The sequence below is a fragment of the Plectropomus leopardus genome, chromosome 7, assembly GCF_026936395.1.
Source record: "Plectropomus leopardus strain MGB_pleo_1.0 chromosome 7, ASM2693639v1, whole genome shotgun sequence".
In the NCBI taxonomy this organism is placed as follows: Eukaryota; Metazoa; Chordata; class Actinopteri; order Perciformes; family Serranidae; genus Plectropomus; species Plectropomus leopardus.
Window position 1 is genome coordinate 2,589,943 of NC_142182.1, and position 25,008 is coordinate 2,614,950.

Sequence of the window (25,008 nt, forward strand, 5' to 3'; positions counted from 1 at the left end):
ACTGATTATGACTGTGCACCTATAGTGGAAATAGCATGTATTTTCTCCATAGGCCAAATATGGTAAAAAATGATGTCTTCAGATGGGAAAAATGACAAATTCCAAGGCAAAAGCCCAGAATGACACCCAGAAATAACACAGTGCATACTTTTATGCTTTGATGGCTGTGGGATCAAAAATTGCAGTTTGAATGAGTTTCAATGGAGCTTAGTCAAATTTAAAAAAGTTCATTTGTACACTGCCTGCTGAACATGAAGTAGAATGAAACAGCAGAATTAATGCAGTGGTGTGACAGTGTGGATTTACTGTATGTATGAGTCAAACGTGTTTTTACAGTGTTTGTAGTTGTGAAGTTGAAGTTTGTGACCACGCTATAGTTCGTGTTTAGCCTAGAAATTATTTTCAGCCATAACTGAAAAACCCATTCAAAAATCCCATAAGGTTTTTGACGAAGGAAACAGCGTGATGTTAATTTCCTGGTTGGCCTACAAAAGTACAAAATATCACCTCAACACGAAGCATGTAGCAGCAGCGCCGTGTTCACAGGTCAGAGCATCCACTCTGCAGGTGTGAGCAGTGCTGTCCGGGTGCGTCTCAGCTGCCTGCCAGTCGCAGCACGTCTAAAGAAAAGGTGGCTTGACGAATTTTTCTCCATGCCGCGCACGTTTTCCAGCAGAAATATACCGCAAAAATGATGATCTGATAATTATATTGACTCCATACCAGCTTGTAATTCAGTTTCTCTTCCACAGAGATGAGGAAATACAAAGATGTCTGTTTTACTAAAAACTTCCCTGCTTCTGTTTCAAAATGAAAGTCCTCTGACAACATCTCGGCCAACAGATTCCCATAAGTTGTTAACACAAGGCGTTTTATTTTGAAATATTTCAGGATCGTGCTCTTGACAATGCAGGAGCTTGTACGATTTCATAAATGGATGGAATTTGTGCTTAAAAATGTGAATTGAATTTTTAAAAAATACTTTCAAAGCAAAATTTGATGTATGCGATTATTTTCGATTAATTAATCACAGATCAAGTTATTAAGTATATTAATTTTTTAAAATTCAAAATATATACTTTGCCATGTAGTTTCCTGAACACGTATGAGGGGGATGAGCGACCAAAAATGTAAGATCTTTTAAAAATGTAGCTAAGAGTGTGTGAGGGTCAAAGTGAGAGAAAAATCTGTACTACAACATCCAAGACTGTGTGTGTGTGTGTGTGTGTGTGTGTGTGTGTGTGTGTCACTGGCAACATATTATCGGTCCTGTTGTCACTTGAGACATCAATCCCCCCCCTTCCATCCCTTTAAGGCTTAGTCTCAATCATTTACCTCTCTTTTCTCTCGTTCTGACGAGGTGACAAAGCAGCATGACAGATCGGAGACGCCGGCACAGTTCCAGCCAGCGAGATTAAGACTTTAACACGAGAGGGAAGAAAGGCAGACAGAAAAAAACACACATACAAGCAGCTCGGCGCTCTTGTCACGCTCTGCCCTCTCTGCCTGTTTTGTCTCCTCCTGCCGTTTCCTCACTTGTAGCCAAACACCAGTAATCCCCTCTACGCCGGGATAATAGCCGTCTGGTTGCTCGTCAACATTTGACAACAAAAAAAAAAATAAAAAAATTGAGAGTGTAAAATTAGGCGTTGTTCAGACGGGGGAGGACTGAAGTGAAGGGGGGAGGCCTGTTGATAATGAGCAGTTAGTGAGGGGGAGGAAGGCGGTGAAATGCCAGGTAATTACATGCCGCTACCGGCCTCGTTTCCTGCCCTGGATTCATTTCATTTCCACCAGGTGCACATTGTGTGTGTGCAAATATGCATGTTTGCACGTCACAGCGAAAAAGTCCCTCTGTCGTCCAGGATAACTGTTTATGATGCCGAAATATCAAGTCACCGCTGTCACCTCCCCTCTCGCTGTCTGCGTTCAACTGCTGAGCTGCAACTAACGCTGGATTTCATCTACTGACATATCAGTCAGCACCCATTTGACTTCTGCTATCTGATCAGTTATCATTTATAAATAATCTAAAACCTGAATTCTTAATCAGTTTAAATTTTTTTACAGCCAGAGCTCAATCCGACCTGTCCAATCAGCATCACATTTTTTGGGGCCCATTGGGACCCGTCAGGCTGGAACAGGGTGAATAAGGTGGAATAACGCCTCCAAATCTCTTGAAAAGTGTCAGAGTTCCCAAAGGTTGATGATAAAATCAGCCATAAATATCTTGTGATTAATGTAAAAAATCAAAGTGTAAATAAATCCCTTCATACAGCTGTCAGATAAATGTAATAACGTAAAAAAAAAGAAATGTTTCCCTCCCTAATATAGAGATAGAAAAGCAGAAAAAATAGACACTTGAGGGCAAAAGCTTCAAGTTTTCATGACACGACACGGGGGCGGGGCTGTCCAGTGAGGCAGCTCAGAGGCCCCGCCCCCCTCGCTCTTCACCCCACCTGCACAAAGAGGCTTACCTGCGTCAGGTTCCCTCCACACAAAAGACCAAAAAGGCCAAGGTAGCAGTTACATTATAATTTCAGGGGAGGAGGATGTCTGGACGGGAACCAGAGAGCATGATGGGATATGTGGGCGGCACCGCGGCGGGCCGGAGGATTAAGGAGGTCAGGTGAGACTGTTGTGCTGCTCTTTATCTCAGCTGTTCAATGACTCAGCGGCGGATGTTCTCACAGCTGTGTTTCAGCAAATGCAACGTGAAAAATAAAAAACACCACAATTATTCTGTAAAAAGTTTTGTACTTCTTTAATATACTTATTCTGTACTCTCAATGTAGTAATTTGTACATATGAATCATCAAATGTGCCTTAAATTACTTAATTATCTTGCATCTATAATTCATCATTTTATACATTATCAAAGTTTTTCTTTGGAGGATCTGAGAACTCTAATTTGCAATAATTTAGATGTTATCCCACGACACTAAAAACGCCTTCAAAACGACAAAATCAATTTTATGATCCAATAACGCTTTGGTTCAAATTTGGTCTGTTTTTTGGGATAAAATGGCTACTTTGTTAAATCACTTTTAAGAAAATTTTTTTTACCAAAAGGCACTGCTATAATCTTTTTTTAACAGATTGTTTTATGAATATATGGAACCTGAAATTGTACTTTCATCTTGCTTTGCACTGTTTCGATTTTTTTCTAAACCGCTGATTCTACATTTTTCTTGTTGTATTTCTTTTTATTTTCTAACAATTTTTTCTGTGTATTGTTCTTATATTTTTTCTTCTGTGTTGTGTTTTTACATTTTTTCCTGTGTGTGTTTTGTGATTTTTAAGTGTACAGCACTTCGTAACGTTGGTTTTGACTTTATTGTTATCATTGTTGTTGTTTAGGTCGTCATGGTTTAATTGAGATTCGGGAACGACATTTTCATGGTTGAAAGAAACCACAAGTGACTGCTGGCGGGAAGACTGGCGGTGGATTTGTAGCGTGTTTCACGCTCGTGGTGTCCACGCTGGCAGCTGTTTACTGTATTTCCACATTTATATGCACAAACTCCACTCATTTATGAAGTCGTAAACAACTCGATCCTGCAAATATTTCAAAATAAAATGCCTTGCCTCAACAACTGATGGGATTCTGTTGACAGAGATGTTGTCAGAGGGCTTTTATTTTGAAATTGTAGCAGGAAAGTTTGAGTAAATCAGACATGTTTGTATTTCTTCATCTTTGTGACCGAGAGAGACATTGAAACTGTCATAAAAGGTGGTATAGAGTCAATATAATCATCAAAACGCCTCTTTCACGGTCTGTTTCTGCTGAAAACTGAGCGTGGCACGTAGAAAAAAATGTAACTTAGAAGCGCCTGACCAGCGCTGGTCATGCAGGCAGTGTGGCGCTCCAACTTAACACGGGCACCAAAAGGGTTCGGCGACGCCCTGCCTCTGCATCCAATGTGAATCTAGCGTGACGTGTAAAAGTTGGACCTGTTACCAGGTAACAGTTAAAGTTACAGGGGAAATGAACATTTTTATACATCAGTCAGCTGAGATATGACGAGTTAACTCGGCCATATTTAGTCTCGAGTGGCCCTCTAAAACTGGAAAAGTCTTTTCTTTGCATTTTTAAAAAATTAACGTTAACAACAGTTTCTGATGTGTCTTTGTACGTGTGTGTGTGTGTGTGTGTGTGTGTGTGTGTGCAACATGAGCCTCTCGGATCTGATTCATGTTGTCATTAAACTTAAATATTCATGTAATCGTGGCTCATCGAGTTTAATTCATCATTCATCAAAATTAAGATTGACAAGAGTTTTCTCCACATTAATTTTGACGTTGTCAGCAGGATCCCAAATTTAAAGATAAGATAAAAGACGAACACTGGCACTAAATGAGTGTAAATCATGAGGTGCAGACCTGCTAATATCAATGCAGTTTTTTTGGGGGATACATATCTTAAATTTAGCCAAAAGAAGGCGGTGGGAGCTGAGTGTGACATGCCGAGACACCTGTTAATCAAGTCATATTGATTATATTAAAAATGATCAAGCAATCAACAAAATAAATAAATAAAAATAAAAAAGCCACCATCGGAAGATGTACAAATGTCCACAGGGAGCGTCGCTATAATTAAAAAATCAACTCGGTTTTGTCACATTCAATCAGACGCGTAATTTCATTATAGTCGTCAAATCATTTATGTACCCGCTCCGAAAGAGACGGGGAAAATTATTCACTTTCCTGTTTTTATGTCTTAATTTTCCTCCCGAGTGTGTTTGGTGGCGTTTGGATTGAAGCCTGGGAGGTTTTGGAAAAACTGATTTCAAATGTCTTTAATCCCAGGGGCTTTTAAAAACTGCCAGAATTCACATGAAAGAGACGGAAAATGTAAAACTCTGAATCACAGAGGAATTGTTCTTTGTTCACTCCGAGCTGTTAATCACTTTAGAAAACGAAAGGTCATTTTAACTCGCCGAGATCTAATTCTGGAGCTAAAACCGTCTCTCTCTTCACACCTTTAACGCCGCCAAAACGTTAACGCCTCATCACCTCCACACTTTAACTCCCGCGCCCTCCGCGCACGTCGTCGCCTCCTCCTCCTCCCGCTCGCTCGCCGCAGCCTCAGATCTTTGCCACGTCGCCGCCGTTCATTAACCGCTCCACAACCCGAAACGCCGCCGCCCACAAAGCGACACTTCAGTAAAACACATCTCCAAGGACAAGAGTGCAATTAATTAGGCTTGTTGTGTGATCTTTGGCTCTGGAGCTGCAGATGGAATAAAAAAAATAAAAAACTCTTTATCTTGCGCACATGTTTAACACGGTACGATGACAAACTCACAAAAAAACAAAAAACAAAAAAAAAGCACATGACTGAATGCAAAGAAGTGGCCGCTTTGCATTTCCAGGCTGCTTTTATTTTTCCGCCCATCGCTTCAACTGTCTGAATGCGGATGGAAACACAAATATGGAAACCGGCTGTGACGGACAGGGTGAATAATAAAACCAGATCTACGGACTCACAGGGACTTCCACATATTTGGCAGCTGCTTTCACCTTTCAGGCGGAGGGGGAGGAGAAGAAGAAGATGAAGAAGAAGAAGAAGAATGACACTGAAGTTCAGCTGGGAAGATCTGGTTTCCAGCAAATAACAGGCTGCCTCTGTGAGCGGTGAAAGAAACAGCTCGCTGCTCTCTGTTTCCAGGAACAAAAAGAGGGCTACTCACTGTGAAAGAGAGGATTGAAGAGAAGAATGTCCCTTCATCGTATCTGGAGAGCTTGGAGAGGACGCCGTCTAAAACACCGGCAAACTGCACACACAGCAACAGTTTACTGACCTCACTTTTTGCCTTTTTTGGAGTTTTTTTCTTTCTAAACTTTTAAAATCTCTTTTTACTGACATTATTAGTTCAAAATGAGTTTTATTTTATTTAACCAAAAGCATGCTGGTACAGTCAGAATATTCAGCTGGTTTCGAGCATTTTTTAAAATCAGGTTTGGTGCAGCAATTTACATCTTTTAAAAATATATAAATTATATGTTTCTTCAAGGGAATTTTTTTTTTTAAAAAAAGTCAGAAATCCTTCATAGTTACAAGCTACATCAAAAGTATATACAATGTAAAAAAAACCAAAACAATAAAATCGAGAATAAAAAAAGTCTAAGTATTAAATAAAAAGTGAAAAATAATTATAAGAGAATCTTTTATAAAAATCTGAAGAATAAATAATATGTACATTACAAAAAAGAAAAAGAAAAAAAATTAAAAAATAAATTGGAATTAAAAGTGTTTAATCCATCATAATATCTAGCAAGTGTAAAGCTTAAAAAAAAAAGAAAAAAATTAATCCAAAGAAGGGATGATAATTAATTGATGACTAATTAATCGGCTGCTTAGAATTTAATCAAACGTGAAATTTAATTGATTAATTGATGAAGGCTATGAAAAGCTGTCAAAATATGTGCAATATGTTGCTGAGAGCTTTGACTGAGGATAAAACACATTTGTGTTTGTTGGAAATAAACTAAGTTTTTATGTTTTGTTTTTTTTTAGTCACAAATAATTAATTAAGCGACAGATTAATTGATAAAGGAAAGTACTTACAATTCCCAAAGAGTAAAAAAGAAAATAAATACAAAAAATCAAAATCTGCAATAGTTACAAAAGCAGTCAAGGTCTGACCACAATAAATAGAAAAAGAAATATTTAAAAAAATGTAAAAGAAAAAATAAAGATAGAAACAATAGAGACATCCTGAGTGTAAACACCAGTGAGAGGACGTGATTGGAGGATGAAAAGATATTTACCTTTGTGACGAGGGAGGAAATCATTTCTTTGAACGCCTCGTCAATCAGAACATCGATTTTGGAGTGGTACTGTTGCTGCGGGGAGGAGGAGGAGGAGGAGGATGAGGAGGAGGAGGAGGACAAGGAGGAGACATGGAAGGAGAAGGGGGGACAAAAAGCAATATTTTATTATTTTCAGGAAACTGAGAGGACACAAAGGCTAAAAGTGACTCCTCGCCTCCCTGATACAGAACAACAACATTGTCTGTGCTGTAAAAGACAGAAAAGAAAAACCTTCAACACTCGGTATGAACATCAAGTTTTCACACACACACACACACACACACACACACACACACACACACACACACACACACACACACACCCACACACACACACACACACACACACACACACACACCAGCGAGGCGTGAAAAACCTTACCATCCGTGTAACGCCGCTGAGTTAAGCAGCTAATAGGACCATTATGCGGCTGAATGACATTCCCGTCCGCGCTGGAAAAGCGAAGGAATCTGAAGGATACTTTTTGTGCGTCTCCCTACAATTGGAGCAGCCTTGTATTTCTCTAAAGCACCGGTCCAGCTGCGAGGACCAAAGGCTCACACAAGATTCAATTAATCCGCCATTTCATGTCTCGTTTGCCCCCCACACCCCCTCTAAAACATATTCATGGCACCTTTTCCCTTGAAGGAAGGAGAGGAAAAAAAGGCTGGGGCTGGGCGCTGAATGGCAGCAGCAGCAGGGGAGTTCATCTCTTGGCGACAATGCCCTTTCACTGGCCGTCTAAAGAACACCCAAATTAAAAATTTCAATCAACAAAGCGCACAGATCGCTGACAAATTGTGGGTCCAGGGAGGTCACCGCCGCCAGCCTTAATTTTTTATTTTTTTTCTCCCCCTTTTCTGCAAGTCCGCAAAATGGCAGTTCTCTTTCAACGCGCCGAATCTTTCTGGCAAATCTTGAGAGCTTTTCTTTTTTTTTCTTAAATCTCTCTTCTTACCTCAATTAACATTTCTGCTTCTTTATTTCTACAAAGGCCGCCGTAGAAAAAAAAAAAGAAAGAAAACAGCAGAGGGAGTAGGTGAAATTGTTTGGTCTTTGCTATGTGCAGGTGAAAAGAACAATTATAGCTTTTTTAATAAAACATTTATTCGGCTGTTGAGCTGCAGCCAATCGCCGCCACTTCAGCTCCGTGAGATGAACCGAGTCACATTTTCAACACGCCGACCCCCCCTCCCCTCCCCGACGTTATTTAAATGAGTGATTAGCATGTTCGCTGATTTCCTGATGATCAGTTTATCTATAAAAACTAAACTCATTAATGCAGCGGAGGAGTTTATCGTCTGCAGATTCCTCTCAGGCTTCTGCTCGCCGCCCAGCTGAACTCGTCATGTCTGCAGGCGATAAAAAACGTGCACTTTTTCCTAAAAAATGAGATAAATCTAAATTTTTCAGAGATTTACCATAAGACTCATATCATCTCTCCCTCTACACATTCAAACTCATCCTCAAAGACGCAAACCTCACGATGCTTCACAAACTGGTGACATGAACGTGGAGAAGCTGCGATTCAGTGATTTAAAATGTGAAGATAAATGTCAAAAAATCCCTTCTTACAAAACTTGGACTCAATCTGATCCCACTTTTATGGATATGTGTTCCCTCTTTTCTACATTCGGATCTTAGATTTCGGTTTTTATTCTTTAAACACCAACCCCGGGTGTGTGTTTGGGTCTGTGTGTGTGTGTGTTTTTTGTCATCACAACTTGTCAATATAAAAAAAATGAAAATAAAATAAAAAAACGAGAGGGAAAATCAAAGAGGGGCAGCAGAATCTGTCGCTACGGCGTCAGAAAAGGCTTTTCTGCACGCGGACGCGCTGAAACATTCACGGCATAAAACCGACCACGTTTAAAGTTCAAGTTCAAAGTGACGACCTCAAGACCCTTCAGACTGCTGGTGAGGGGTCAAAGGTCAGCGGGCCGCGTTCTCAGCACCCTCATGTGAAGCACATTCAGGGAAAATCTGGAGTGTCTGCTGATTTTTAAAGGCCACAGAAAGAAATCTGCTGAATTCAAACAGCCCGGCGAGGGCGAACCTCGCATATTTTAAAATCCGGGCTGATTTTTTATTTTCCGAAATTATAATGTCATTTTGCGTCAGCATGTTTTTATCATGTGAACTTTGGCTCATTCTTTGAGCAACATTTGTACACATTCCTGCACAAGCCCTTCATTTTAAAACATGCATGTTTTTCTTTTACAGAAATATCTCCAATGATCTTTTTTTTTTTAGAATTTAAAGTTTTTTGATTGTTTGCTTTTATGTTTTTTGTTCTTATTATTATGCACCAAATACCGAGGTGAATTTACTGGGTGTAAAAAACCTACTTGGCAATAAACCGGACTCCTATTCTGTCGCAATGTCGCCCAAAAAAAAGAGTCTCCACAGTGTTCCCACGAATATTTAACTGAATTAGCACTGAGGTGAAGATTTGAGCTGAAACTAACAAAGAAGAAAGAAAAATAAAAAAAAAAAAAAAAAGAGTGACATTGTCATGAATCATATGGAAAAAAAAAAAAAGCTGGATGGCAGCTAATTTTTTTACTTTAGCCGTTACTTGAAATTCAATATGCAGATTATATCCACAATTTTACTCATTAACTTCCACGACTGTTAGATTAATTTTGGGCAATTTTTTGCAACTCCAGCTTAAAAAAAAATCAGCGTATTTATATGTATGTATATGTAAGTGTATATACTGACATTCACTGGATTTTATTTCTAGGATTTCAGGATGTTTCTCACATTTTAGGATATTTGTAGGATTTCAGGACATAGCTAGGAATTTTGGGACGTTTCCAGGATTTGAGGACATTTTAGGACGTTTTTTCGATGAGTTGGTGGAGTGGAGTTTCAAAACAAACAGTCTGAGAAGGGATGGAGGGACTTACCCATTGTTTGTCAAACTGGGATTCAAACAATGACGTGCAGGACACATGGACATGAGGGACGGGGCGGATATGAGACAGAGAAAGAGGGCAAACATCGTCAGTTTGAAACACACATAAAAAACTTTTTTAAATGACAATATTAAAGAAAAACTTGCACAAGAGTTAAAGGAACACAAGTCAAGATTAATGGTCCACAGAAGTATTCATGAAAGATCGTCAATAGTCTTTTTCAATAAAGGTTTTCTGTGTTTTTTTGAAACTTTCTTCTTTCCTCCCCATCATAGTTCTGACCTTGAATCAAACATCTTTTGTGACACCCGACAACAAAGCCTAATTGTCAGAGTTTGCAACACTTCTCGGAGCTATAAATTCAAACATCATCATGATATTCAGTCTCCGTGGTCCCTAATGTATCTGCTATTGTCGGCTTCAGAAATTTAACATGTAGAGATGAGCAGAATGCAGAGACGTGAAAGCTGTTTCTCCCTTTGAAAACTCATTTGGACAAAACCACATCTTCCATCAAAGACTCGCTGAACATTTAATCATCAAGGCTATTCATACAGTGTTTTTGGGGACTGAGTGAAGTTCATTCTGACAAGAATCAAACATTCAGTGCAGCAAAGTTCAGCGGAGGTTTGTTGTGTTTGGAAACGCAGAAGAACTTCTTCAAGTTAGTTTCTTTCGCTCAAGTGGACGGACACAAAACGAATCTATTGTCGATGTCTCAGTTCAAGAAGTTAAAAGTTTGCTTCTGTTCAGTTTTTATCTCTGTTGGCTCCTGGAATTATTCGCTAACCTTTGACCCCTGACCTGCTGTGGCCTCCTCGTGATGCCAAAGCACCTAAATTATACAAAAGTACCGAGGCGTGATGGACAAAAAAACAAAAACCAAGACCTGAGAGGAGATATTAAAACAATTTTACAACAATACTAAAACAATATTAAAACAATGCTCAACGTTCTTTGACTGGGGGCCACTTTTGTGATATGACAGGGGACCAGGGGCCAGTCACAGCAGCCCCACATGTCTCTAGGATTTTAGGACATTACTGTGATTCTTGGACGTTTCTCGGATTTTACGAATTTTCTCATTTTTGCAAACTTTTTTTTTTTGATTTGTGGATGTTTCAATGATTTAAAGAAGCTTCTAGGATTTTAGGATATGTCCAAGATTTTAGGACGTTTCAAGGATTTTAGGATATGTCCAAGATTTTAGGACGTTTCAAGGATTTTAGGACGTTTCTGGGATTTAGATTTTAGGAATTTTCTCAGATTTCAGAACATTTCTTTTTCAGATTTTTGGATGTTTTAATGATTTGAAGAAGCTCCTAGGATTTTCGGACATTTCAAGGATTTTAGGACAAAAAATTGACAAAAAAAAACTTTTTTTTAAAGTTCTGATGCTTATGCACTCTGGCACCTTATGTATACTTAAAGTACAAAAAACATTCCCAGAGTGAATCACTTAATTTTTTATTGTGAATTAGAAAATGGTTTTGGGGGCCACCTGGCACTCTTTTTGGGGTCAGATTTAGCCCACGGACGTTGAGTTGAGGATCACTTTTTACAGAGCAGTTGATTGGGACTGTATCATGAAGGAGCACAAGAAGCCCTAAAACAACCGCTAAACCCCTCCCCCTAAAGAGCGCCTATCCAATCGTGGCTTAGCAACCGTAGTGACGCATTCGAGCAAACGAGTAAGTGATAACGTCGCCTATATGAGCACATCTGTCCTTTTTTTCTTTTTAAGATTATGACCTGTTGATTAATGGTGAATGCAGAGTCAGACACTGAAATGTAATGCTTTTTAAGACCCTTTCAAGATCATTTTTAAACAATTTAATGCTAATTTTTGGACAAATTATCTTTATTTCTGATCTGATTATTGCATATGAGCATGAAGGTAAGCAGTGTCAGTATGGTCCGAAGCAAAGGTGAGTTTTGGGAGGGAATATGGTTATTAGTTGAGTTGGCTTAATCCACATTTGACCAGCAGGTGCGTGCAAAAACTAGCGGAAAATGTCCTGAAAAGTATTTTTAAAAATGCAAGACTTTTGTATAATTAAAATTGTTTTTTTAAAACAACAAAAAAACAGCAATCTTGATCTCATCAGAGGACCATAATTGATTCCTTTTGGAGCGGAGTGACTCGTTGTTGGCATGCGGCCCCTGAGGTTCAGTGCTGGTATTTAAAAATAGCAGAAAATTAAGCTCTCCAGCACAGTATAATTGTGTATTATTATTGTACTCTATTTTTCATATATTTTTTCTTTGTTTTTGTTACTTTATGCAGTCTGTTGATTATTGTTTGTTTTGCTCCTTTTTGGTTTTGTTTTACTGTCGATTAATATATTTTCTATGTTTTTTTAATCATTTAGTAATTGATTTCACCTTTTATATCTTATCTTTTACTGTAAATCTGTATCTTTTATAATGTATTTATGTTTCATTGCAGTGTAAAGCTCTTTGAATTTTATGAAATGTGCTACATAAATAAAGCTGCCTTGCATATTTTCTGCTAGTTACTTTGATCTGATTTTCTTTATTTGTAATTTGTTTTTGTTGAACTATTTAAGGTAATTTTATCGACTTTTTTTTTTAATGTCTTGCTTTTTTTGTCTTGATAAGTTGCTCATTGCATTCTCCTTGTGTTTTCGAGGGAAATAAAACCAAAATGCTCTGGTTTCAAATGATTAATACTTATAAATTTAAATTTAAGATATTTTAAGACTTTATCAGGACCTGCTGACAGGTCCTGATAAAGGTTTTTCCTCAGGTTTTTCCTCTTTTTCTTTTCTCTTCTTGCTTTTCTGTCTGAAATTGTCTTTGTGTTACATGCTGAAAATGTCAAAATGCAAAGAAAACGGCGGCATCAGTCTAACCGTGGACGCTGTTTGTGAGCGTGTCCTTCTGCAGCAGATATGCAGTGTGTGTCGGCAGGAATAAATGGACAGATGGTGTTTTTGAGCGGCGCGTTGGAAGCTGGAGAATAGAGGAAGCTGAAGGTCAAGAGAGCAGCGAGCTTAGCTCTCTGTCAAGACTGTCTGTGGCCAAAGGGTTTCGCTCTCAGCAACGTCAAGGCCGCCGCCTCACACAGTCTTCACGGTCATCCATTTAACAGCTCATGTCGAGCGTTTGGCCGTTTCAAGTGAACACAAACACACCTGAGCTGCCCGTCTGCTGGATGTTTGAAGGGAAACAGTCACGTTTTAGTGGCTGATCTGACAGTTTGACTCGACCCGCTCAGTGTGAGGCTGGATATAAAAGACCACTGAGGGTTTTCACAAGCCGACACACTTTCACTCCGCCAGGAACGAGGCTCTGAGATGCAAACTACAAAATACAAACCATCTATCCCTCCTGAGTGATTCAGTCTGATATCCAGCCAAGAAAAATATTCGGCCAACATGGAAATCATTTGTGTTGTTCCGGTTGCTCCTCTTGTTTCGGGTTATTTCTAAAAAAAAAGTTCCAGTGTTTTTAACTTAGAGGATAATGCAGATCAGCGCCCGGTCACAGCAGCACTTAAAATTTCTGACCTAAACTGCTTCAATTAAAGGGATCCACTCACAAAGGTACGGTAGATACACGAGGAGCTTTTTTTAAAAACTCTAAATAAACTGGTTTGATTTCTATAAAAAAAACATGAGGCAAATGCAATGAGAAACTTAACAAGACATGGCTTAAAAATTGTTAAGAAATTGGTAAAAACAAACAAAAAAACCCCAGGAAAATTACCTAAAAATAAGCAAAAACAAACAAAAAAAAAGAATATGACCCGTAAAAAAGTGATAAAATTTTAAAAATATATATGTATACATTTATTTTATACCATATTTTAAACATAATTTCAATAATTCTAAAACTAGTTTTCTGGACATTTTTCCATCTTTTGGGATAATTTTCCAATTCCTCTGGGTTTGAACACTGTGAAACATTTAGGATAATGAAAGTACACAGTTAAAACACTGATGTAGTCGTTGGTACATTTGAATGTGTTGAAGCTGCATTTATAATCTTTAAGGAAAGATTTAAAGGTTTAATAAAAGTTTAAATTAACAGTTTGGAAAGAGATTTTCCTTTTTTCAGATCTGATTTTGAAATATCCGGCTGGAGATGTTTGTGTGAGACTTCGGACAGCAGCAGTGATTATTTTTATTTCTGGGTTAAAACCATCAGATAAAGCCATATCCCCCAAAATCAGTGTGATCAGTCATGTGACCGCCGGCTCACCTCCTGACCGGTGTCCAGCACGCAGAGTTTGGAGCACTGCTTCTTGGCGTCCATCAGCACGTTGAACATGGTGCAGACCGACAGCGGCACTCGGAAATCTGTCGTCTTATTCGCTTTCTGCATTTTGGAGTCAAATGCGTATTTTGTTCTGTGGAGCAAAAACACAAAAATGACTTTCATGATCATCGTGGCTGGAAAATGGTTGAAATTCAATGTCGTTTCTGTTAAAACTGTGAGAAAGTTTTATCATTTAGTTACATCACAAAATTGCAAATTAGGAATATTTCAGGATTAAGAATAAAGACCATCAAGCGACAAGCGTCAAACACGTTTTTTAGGTTAGAAATCCGATTTGATCTTTAGCTTAGAAGATTTAGGAGATAATTACTGCAGATACCGTTGTGTGTGTTTACTGAAATGTTCAATGAAATTTGAGAAAACTGATTCACATTAGTAGATGTGTGGTTAAAAAAAACAGAAAGAGACAGAGAAAGAAGGATCCAGATGTGAACTCAGAGGCTCTGATCCAGCTGTGGCGACCCCTCAGTCTGACCTCTTCACGCACGCCTCCATCATGTCGCTGGCCATCAGTTTGAGCCTCTGCTCCAGATGTTTGGCGAACTCGGGCTCTGGCCAATGGAGGTCCAGCACGAACATCTGCAGAGCGTCCAGCTTCCAGAACAAATCCTCCGAGCTGGCCGAGCCATTACTGCGGGGAGGACAGAGAGTTACGAACGGAAAATCACAAAAATACCATACAGAGCTGCTGTGTTTCCCTACAAGGCTGAGAGGATCTGCTGCTCTTTTACTAAACCAAACTTATTTTGGGTAACCTTGTGGAGTGTAAATATAAAATATTACCTCATAGAAACATGTCAGTTTTGAAAAAAAAAAAAGAAATCCTCCCATTTATCACAAAAAAGTTTTTACGCTCCCCTGAGGTCGTATTTCAGGTGATTCAAAAAAGACAAATTTCACAAAACTGCAGTGGAAACACTTTTTAGTCTTTTCTAGGTCACATGATGCTGTGTCTATGTGCTTGTCAGTAGGAACTGGCTCCCATGATGCAGCAGGAGCTACAAGAGCTGTTATTGCATCACATAACTCTGAGAAAGTTGAGCGGATCATTATGAAGTTTTGAATCCACAGTTCCTCTGTGAAATCGTGGACTACATCTCCCAGAAATCCCTCCTACGTGGTCGCTCTAACGTATAAGGGGCTCGCCTTTCCATCACGGCTCCGTAACACGCCTACGTGGCTTTGGATTGAAAATAATGACGGCTAGTGCGGTGGCTGCAATAGAAATAAAGCTGCTGATGTTTTGAACATACATCGCCGTGGTTACTGGGAAGTTAGCGCCAGAGGAGAAGTCGCAGAACATCACTCAGTGGAAACACATATCTCTCGTAAAAGTGTTTATCGACACAGCCACAGCATCATGTGTCCTATAAAAGCCAAAAAAAAGTGTTTCCATTGCAGTTTTGCAAAATATGGCTTTTCCAAATCGCCTGAAACATCACCTCACGTGAGCGAAAAAACTTTTTTGCAAAAAATGGTAATTGTCAAAACAGACGTGTTTCCATTTGACGTATTTTATATTTGAGCAATTTAAGGGTTGTGAGACAGTTGTGAGGTCATGGTGACCTTGACCTTTGACCACAAAAATGAAATAAGTCCATCCTTGATGCCAAGCGGGTGTATGAGCCAAATTTAAAGAAATTTCCACAAGATATGGTGTTCATGAGAATCAGACAGACAGAAAAGATGTAGCCTTGGCCTTCAGCACACGTGACTGTTCCCAAGGGACGCCACCTGTACCCTTTACATGTGGACGCGCACGGTTCTGTCCGACCGTCCCCAAGCGTATAATATAATGCTACCCGTTCTGTGTAAGCACGTTCTCATCTGGCGCCATCCAGCTGCGTTCTGTTCAGACATGAAGGTGTCTTTTGGCGTCACAGTCGAACGCTGAGACGAGTTTAGAGTGAGAGCGGGCTGCAGCGAGGCATAAATATTACAGGGAGAATATTTGTATTATTTTTGTACAAACATGTAGATTCACTGGTCTTTTGAAGAGCCGGCGGCGGCCAGAAAACATCCCGATTGCTCGCTATCCCGAGACACATAAAGACTCGTGGAAGACGAGTGCGTTCAGGTTTGCAGCGTGATTCTTCAACAGGTTTTGTTGCAGAGCTGTGCTTTCAGTCAGTAAACACGGCACCAGGCGGAGACGGAGACAGATGGACGTCTCCCCGCCTTCTCCCCTGCGCACAGGTTACACAGCAACACATGGCAACGCTCGCCGCCACCGACATCCAAGTGTACAGCGCCCGACTAGAATGACAACCAGGGGAGGATGGAGGGAGGGGGGTGGGGGGGTTAAAACAAGCGCCACTCACTCCCTCACTTTTCTCACTTCGCCTTTAAAAGACTGTTACCTTAACAAGTGGCGCACAGGAATAAACGCTTTGGGCTGAGTCCGCGGTGCAATTAAACGCTCGGCGGCTATCCCCCTCATGTCTAATTAGTGGTGCTCTTCTCAGAGCGCGCTCCGCCCCGCTCCCCGGGGAACGGGACGATCCCACTCGCCCGTCTGTGCTCGCTAATGAAGTGCCAGCTTTTTTTTCTTTCTGTCTTCCCTCTTTTTTTTATTGGATCAAGGAGGGCCGAGTGAAGTGAGGTAGAGGAACAGTGTGGTCTGTGTTGTGGGAAAGGCTGGGGGAGTCGGAGTGAGGAGCCTTTTTAAGAAACGCCACCAGGCTCCTGGTCGAGCGTCGGTGGCCCCCAACATGGCACACATAAAAACGTTTCTACAACCGAAGCCGAGCAGGTGAATTCAGACCAAACGTCTGATCTCTTACTGATGCAACAGCTGAATCCACACCACAACTTAACCCTTAAAATCTAAGAAAATTGGTTTGATTTATGTCAAAAACGTGGGGAAAAAAAGGCAATGACCAACTTGGCAAAAACTGTCCCACAGTTTGCTAAAAATTAGTAAAAGGCGCTGAAAAAATAACCTGAAAAGGAATAATTATTGGAAAATTATCAAAAAAGAAAAAAAGGAAAAATATATAAAGATTGTTTTACAAAAAACCCCCAAAAGATATATATATATATTTTTTTTCTTAGTCATTTTAACTTTCTTTTTCTTTCCTTTTCTTATTTTATGGTAATGTTCCTGTAACCTTTTACTCAATTCTTGCTTTTTATGGGCCATGTGTGGTTAAGTTGCTCACTGACTTCTTCTCCCCGTGTGTTTGTGAAAGATATCAAACACATTTGCATGAGTGTCAAAGGGTTAACGCGTCTTTCTTATATTGACTTGTCGCTCAATCATCATTTGGTCTGTAAAATGATTAAACAAGAAAAGACAGTCGTTGCTGTTTTAACCCTTTGAAATCTGGAGCAACATCAGTTTTCTTGTGCTGCTTTCAGATGCCCTTCATTAGTATTTAAACTTTTAAATCCTGTGCAAATATAGAGCCCTTTATTTCAAAAACACGGGGAAAACTGCACAAACTGCAAGAAATTAGTAGATCTTGAAAAAGTCCAGCGAAAAAAGCTAGGGATATGCTACATTTTTTTCATTTCTTCTTTTTTTCTCATTGCCCTCTTCACATGTTTTTGAAGAAATCAAGCCAGTGTGCTCAGGTGTCAAAGGGTTAATGTAGCTGTTCATGTGTCTTTATTGATCTATGGATCTGTTTTGTGACTTTGTGTGACTTTATGTGAGTCTCATGGGTGTGAATGCTTTTTCGTGTTGTTGGAGCCCACTACCGAAGGCCTTTTTCTTTCACTATGTGATAGACAATAAAGTTTTTTGAATTTTGAATCCTAACAACAACGATCAAAGAAGTTTGGATTACAGCACACACAGAAGGAGGATGACTTCTGCTCATATCTTTACATAGATGTTTGCTGCTAAAGTTGCTATTTTAATGCTCTGAATGTCGTATACAGAACCTTTAACTTCCTTTTCTTGCTGAGGAGCACCGGCAACCTCACAATCGATACAGCCTTATAACGTGGAGGGTCAGGGGGTTCAAAACGTTGTAAACCAGCGAAAACTGAAGGACAGTCATGATGATTTTCTGTGTTTGTTTTTGGTGTTTTGATACACGCTGGAGGAGAAAAGGAGCAGATGGGTTTTTATTGACATGTGAAAGTAGAACGTCTTTCAACTTACAAGATGTCAGGTAGATTTATCCCTTGCAGGCTGCAACAGAGAGTTGAGTTGCTGTTATTATTATTATTATTATTATCACACTGATTTTTTTCACATTGTGACATGCACACTGCACAGCACGAGGACTCGTGACACACGGCTCGCCACATAATCTTCACCAACGAGTCCCTGAGGAACAATCGCATGCAGGCGGCGTCCCGCTGACAAAAGAGCCACAGTGTCACAGAAATAATTTGGAACCACAAAGCTGCGCTCTGATGCCGAGCCCGGCTCACGCAGACCCGAACAACGCTGCGAGCTATTGGGCTCCCTCTCAGAGACCAGGGCTGAATGACATCACAAAGTTTTGGAAGATTTTAATAAAGTTAAATGTTAAAACTTGAGCATCTTCATGCTGGGGAGCAACAAAGTTTCTTGATAAAATAATTATTTATTTTAGTGACGTGACTCTTTGACAAACATGCAGACGGAAGAATAGAAACAGAGCTGAACACTGAACGTCCAGGACAGACAGAGGACAGAGGACAGAGGACAGAGGACAGGCCTGGCTAAAGGTCTTCACCCAACACTGAGCCCCGAAAACCCAAAGACCAGATCTGAGTTGATCCACTCTTTTTTGTCCACTTTGATTCTGATTCATGTCTGACTGCAGAGCTGACCGCAAGACTTCAACAAAGAGTTAAAATATAATATAAAAGAGTTAATATAAAAAAAGAGACTTCAACATTTACAACAGAAGCTGCATATTTACTCAGATAATACAACTGCAGCAACATTCCTGACCTCAGTGTGTCTTTATCATGTGTATCGTGGTAAAAACCATCAATGCTGAGAGAATTCTAACTGGGAGACGATTCAGCTGGTTGAAATCTGCAACCCTCAAAGCAAAATGCCATTAAATCCTCCTTAAAACAGACATTCCTCATTCCTCCTGTTTGCAGAAGACTCTTTAACAGAACTCTGCATCTGCACTGGACTCACTTGCACATCCATCTTCACTTTTGCACACTTATTTGCACATTTTTTCTTTTTTATTGCTCTTTTTAATCTTTGAGGCACTTTGTTTATTTGTTCTCTGTACATGCTGTACATATCTTACTATTATTATTGTTATTTTAGTTTATTCTATTCTATGTTAAGTGCCTTGCTTTGTATATATATATATATATATATATATGTATATATTATTTTGCCCTTTTTAATCAATATTTCATTCAGTCGCTGCTGTCTTCTTTGCTGCTGCAACAAAACAATTTCCCTCACGGGATTAATAAAGTATTTCTATTCTATTAAAGTTTTCTCAGCTGGTTTTAAGCTGCAGACGCTGACGGACGAGGAGCTCTACAGAAGCTGGGTTCCCATTACAGATTTGTGCAAAACTTTTCTCTGATGTTGCGCAACTTTCATCTGAGGATAACAGTAACCATGGCGATGGATGTTTAAAACACTGGCAGGTTTATTGCTCTTGCAGCCACTCAGTCAAGTTAAAATGAAATATTGCTGTAATTTCTTTCTCTCGTATAAGAGTTAATAAGATCTCCGTCTCTTCCTGCGTCCACACATAACATGTCATGTTTTGTAGGATGTCATGTGACTCTGTTGTACTTTTTCTTCTTCTTTGGGTTTAATGGCGGTTGGCATCCATAAAGTCGCAATAGCGCCACCTGGTGTTACGCATCATCTGAGCTAAAAAAGCTTGAAAAAGGTCTGTCCATCACAGTTTGCCAAATATGGCTTTTTCGAAACGTCTGAAATACCGCCTCATGTGAGCGTAAAACATTTTTTGCTATATAGTTTTTTTTTCTCGAAATTGACGTGTTTCCATTAGGCATATTTTGTATTTTAATTTGTGCAGTTGATGGAAACCCGTCTACAGGCTTCAAACTACGAGGAGGCAGAACATCAGCAGATACCAGTCTCTGTCTTTGGGTTCAGGTTTGGATATTTTTAATTGATCCTGAATAAGAGTGAGATGGTAACTAATTCTCAGACCGTGTGAAGACCTCTAGTCACCCCCCCCATACATACGTGTTGTCACACAGCGGTCCCATCCAGGCGGGCGCTGAGAAGCTGGGCATCTGTGGCAGCGTGAGAGGGAGGCTGGGGACTTTAGGAAGAGGAACGCTCGCTAGATTGTTAGTTAACGACCTGCCGGGTGGGAGTCAGTGGCGAGGACGATGGATGGCGGAAAAGGAAAACGTTAAAAGAAAGAAAGAGAAGAAATAGAAACTGGCGTTTAGCAGCACACACACACACACACACACACACACACACACACACACACACACACACACACACACACAGAAGAAAAGTGACATATAATAGCAGCCATTTGTTGTGCCTGCAGTAATTGATCAATAGCAAACACCATTAAAAGACAGAAGTCACTGCTCACTTCTATTCATCCTGTTTTCTTTCAGCTGAGGTGTTTTTTGTTTAAGAGCGAAGCTCTCAGTGCATTGTTGCCGACTGCGGCGTGTCCTTGCCGTCTCAGGTTTTTGTACATTCAGCTCTGCCTCCTTTTGTTCCCGCGCTGTCCTGTGCAGCATTTGGTGCGTTCAGTCTTTTTTATTCTTTCGGTTACATTCACACGGCAGCCAGTATCACACTTCAACAAATCAACACTGCTGAGAGTAAACAGAAGGTGCGAGTGACAATGAGAGAAACTGACCGAGATCACGGCGAGGGCGAGGAGAGAATTCTCAAGAGATAAAGACGATCTCAGAAATCCGAGGCAGAAAAAACGCCTCTTTGTACACGAGGATAGCTATCAGCAGAAGCCATTTACCACTTCAACAAAAAGATCAAATCTCAGCACATTCTCAGGATTCCTTTTGTTAATTGTTTTATGATGATGGATTATTTTCATTCTCCTTATAAATCTATTTTCCTCTCATTTGTATCTTCTATGTCATTTTACTCGTTTTAAATTTGCAGCACTTTGCATCACCTTGTTGTTAAAAGCTGCCATAAATGTGCCTTAGACGGTGTAAGGAAACTGGACATCCATGTTTTTTTTTAGTAAGATAGTTGAATTGGCAAACGGAGTCGACACTTAAACCATAAGTTGCAGAGAACCTTAAAGGGGAAATACAAACCAGCAGTACGACGTCTGAATGTGTGACACGTCCATTTAAACGCTCAACACGGCTGACGGGTGTCACCCCAAACAGTCACCGTACGAACTGTGCAAACATTAGCTGCTGCTGGTTCACATATATAACCTCTATAAACAGACTCTTCATGTGAAAGCAGAATCTGTAGGTGACGGGACAAAACTTTGGTATCTAATGTGTTCTGGTGTCTTTTTGTAGTTTGAGTATAAATAATAGATCGGAGCAGTCCATGTGCAGAGGTGGACCGTAAAATGCAATCTCGTGACCAGGCTCGTGACCTGAGCGGTAGAGAACAACACAAAGCATTGTTGGACTTGAGGATACAGGTAGCTTCTGTAGACCGACATCACGTGTGTCTCGGCTCTAAAGTTGCACTCGAACACACCGGATATGTAAGTTGTGCACCTGCGTGAAGGGAAATACCCCTTAAAAAAACAGCAGGCAGTTTCAAGGGGTATTTTGTATGCAGGACACTCCTCAGCGACAACGGCCAAACTTTTACCGCCAGCCGACCGTCAGTTTGGTGTGTCAGGGCTCTCACATTCATGACTTAGAGTCTAAAAGTCTTGGAAACAGTGCAGATATCTGCAAGCTGATTTTTAACAGAATTCATCTGGAGCAACAACACTGCTTCTAAAATTCACTCTTACGATAAGAGAAAAAAACCAACTTTTTTTTTGGAAAAAAACAAACAAATTCAGTTATTTCAGGCCACAACAATCCAGGGGTTAATGAGCAATTGTTGGTTGCTGATGGCAAAAGTTACAAAGCCAACTCTTGATTTGGATCGAGCTTTGTCCGATTATATTTGCATTCTTTTTCAGCGCAGTGACTGTCATTTTTTAGCCTTCTTTTGGATGCATACTGCTAACCGTCTGGCACCTTTTTAAAGTCCCAAAAACCTTAAAAACCTTTTAATCTGGATTATTCAGTAAAAAATCAGTGCTGAGTGGAAAGACAAATTATTGGACTTCACATAAATATTTGGTTGAATCTGGATGCATCTGTAAAAATCGGTGAATGCTAAAAGTGTGCTGCAGCGCACAGGAAGTCTAAAGCTCATCACTAATGGCGGTGGGGGAACAGGTGGGCGGACTCTTACTTGACGGACTGCCAGGTCTCCTGCTCGAAGCCGCGGTGGATGGACTGGGCGATGGACGACTCCATCAAGTCGATGTAGCGCACCACCAGGGGGACGAACAGGTCCTGCAGGTGTTTGTGGAATGTCCCATTGCACAGGTGAGCTGCGGGGGGCGGGGCCAAACGGAGACCAAAGACATGAGCACATGTAAAACCTTTCAGAGCAATTCAATGAAAAATTAACAGTTTTTATTGGGCGATGGATGACTCCATCAACATATATCTATATCTATACTATATCTATCTATCTATCTATCTGTATCTGTCTATCTATCTATACTGTATATACACACATACACGCGCACGCACACACACACACACACACACACACACACACACACACACACACACACATATAAATGCCAATGTGTTTTCGCCAACCCTCTGAAGAAGCTAATAAAATTCACATTAACTGCACATTGTTATTACTGCTGATATTTGTGAATTGGACTGTTTTTACAGTGATGTTCATTTGCATGGAAAGGGGCCAATTTGGGGTCAAATGTCTGCATATTACCTCATTTAAATACATGCAAATAGCACAGGGGCGCTGAGAAAATATTTGCTTTGCAGTATAATTAGGGGCGCATTTCATTCTTTGCAGAGGCTTACCCGTTTTTTTTTTTCTGTGCATCCTTTTGTGAATTCACCCCTGAAAGTCCCAAGCAAACCTGAACATTACAAGCTGTGCAAAGGTAAAAAAAAGAATCAACAAAATGTGCTTCCAGGCTTTAATATGACTGCACAGGTGTTCATGATATTGTTTGCACCCCCAGCACCTCCTCGTGGGTTTGAGAAAGACAGTGAAACAGACAGATAAATCTCGAGAGGCGCTAACGGTCCACAGCGAGGAGAGACAAAGACAGAGAGTGTTGGGTGAGAAGCGAGCAGGCTGGTCTCTCAGGACTTCATTAGTTTTAATTCCTCTCGCTCTGCTCCGTCATGATTAACACTAGCCTTTTTGCCCTCCGGAGAGTAAAAAACCAGCCTCCCTCGCAACCGCTCGCCTTCGCATGCTGACAATCAAGTGAGCATTTAAATAATCTACAGAACGACTGAGAGATAATACACTTGTCGAAGAAAATCCTCAAAGAGTCGACGAGATGTATCGAGTCACCTGAGATCAGCCGAGCGGCCGAGGTTTTGTTGATTTTTTTCCGAGTGGTTTAGATATTTAAAAAAATGCTTTGAACAATACAAAAAGTCAAGGATTGTTCATATTTCATCACTGTTACATTCAGAGAAGGTAACTAATAAATAAACGTCATCATCCTCCAAACCTTTTTTTTTACTCTCGTCACCCGAATATCTCAGCGGAATTGAACTCAAACAAATCTCTTTCTTCTCACTTTAGACGTAATTATGAAAGACCTCATTTGGGCAAACCGTGATTTTCGCCTGTTCTGTGTTTCAGCTCTGCCTGTTGCCTCATTACGCTCCAATTTAAGTTGACTAATGTTGTGACACTTGGAATAATTACGGCATTAACAGAGGATGGTAATTAGAAGAAATATAAAAGATATGAGCCACAAAAAAAGAGATTTGTGGGTTCTTCACATAATGAAACGCTGCGTTTTTTTGTTCCCAACAGTGCCCTTGGGCTGTCTGTCTATCTGCCTGCCTGTCTGTTACTGTATTCGAGGTACTTTGGCATCAGCCATGTTAAATAACGCCTCACATCTCGCCAAATCTCTGCTGGCTCCGAGACAAAGCCTTGGAGCCGATGGAGGGCTTGGATGAAGGAAACAATGAGACGATTTTTCTCTCCGGCAGTCAAATGAAATCTGAACAGTGAGACGTCGTTTATGAGGGAAGGAAACGCTGCAAAAACCTGAAATGCATCGCAGTGCAATGAAGATGTTTGTCACACTTTAAAGTTTCCACATTATTCTTTTTTTTTTTTTTGGGCACCGTTGGGATCTTGAAACGCAGAAAAGCACAATACAAAAAGAAGTGGGTGTCCACAAAATGCTTTTTCTCTTATACCTGAAATTATGTTTGATACATGTGTTCCACAAAAATGGTTTAATATTCAGAAATATGATTCTGTAGAGTCACGATGAAAGTGTGAGCAACAAAATATTATCTCAAGTCTTTATTTATTTTCATCTTAAAGATAAAGACCTCATTGATTTTATAGTTTCTTTTAAAGAAAATATGTTTATTATTTTTTGCATTTTTCTTAATAATATCTGGCTACTTTTTGGGCCATGTCTTAAGTTGCTCATTGCCTTCTTCCCATGTTTCTGAAACACAAAAGGGTTTAAAGGGTTTTAAAGGGTTACAGTCCAGATGAAACAGCAGTTTGAGAGTGTCTCACTTCAGTATTGTGATGCATGTCTTAACGAGACTGCAGCTGGACCTGCCTCACGCCTCACGCCTCAATAACAACTTCATCCTGGCTGCAGCTGCAATCATCAACAATAACTCTGCATGCTTCATGTATTCTCCGTACCTCATACTGTGACTTGTAGACATTTCCTGGTCAATATTTTTCACATTCATGCACAAATCTGCACTTTCATTTTAAAAATGTTGGTTATATTGCACATATTTCACATAGTCGAGGTTAATACACATTTTTACCAATAAAGTTCCA

The 25,008-nt window shown here is 40.0% G+C and overlaps 1 protein-coding gene across 6 annotated transcripts in view; it reads right to left on the reverse strand.

Moving 5' to 3' along the window:
• cadps2 (Ca++-dependent secretion activator 2) overlaps positions 1–25,008 on the reverse strand; it is a 218,898-nt gene that overhangs the window by 24,452 nt on the left and 169,438 nt on the right. Inside the window, exons 19-27 of one of the 6 annotated variants that reach the window (XM_088079644.1) lie at positions 22,372–22,513; positions 20,182–20,301; positions 18,154–18,183; positions 14,518–14,673; positions 13,965–14,112; positions 9,729–9,743; positions 6,775–6,849; positions 5,694–5,777; positions 5,491–5,523 (exon numbers count right to left, since the gene is read on the reverse strand). In XM_088079644.1, the coding sequence (XP_087935770.1) occupies positions 5,491–5,523; positions 5,694–5,777; positions 6,775–6,849; positions 9,729–9,743; positions 13,965–14,112; positions 14,518–14,673; positions 18,154–18,183; positions 20,182–20,301; positions 22,372–22,513 (803 nt within the window). The remainder of the gene's footprint in view (positions 1–5,490; positions 5,524–5,693; positions 5,778–6,774; positions 6,850–9,728; positions 9,744–13,964; positions 14,113–14,517; positions 14,674–18,153; positions 18,184–20,181; positions 20,302–22,371; positions 22,514–25,008) is intronic. The other 5 variants (XM_088079645.1, XM_088079646.1, XM_088079648.1 and 2 more) reach the window with 5 other exon arrangements.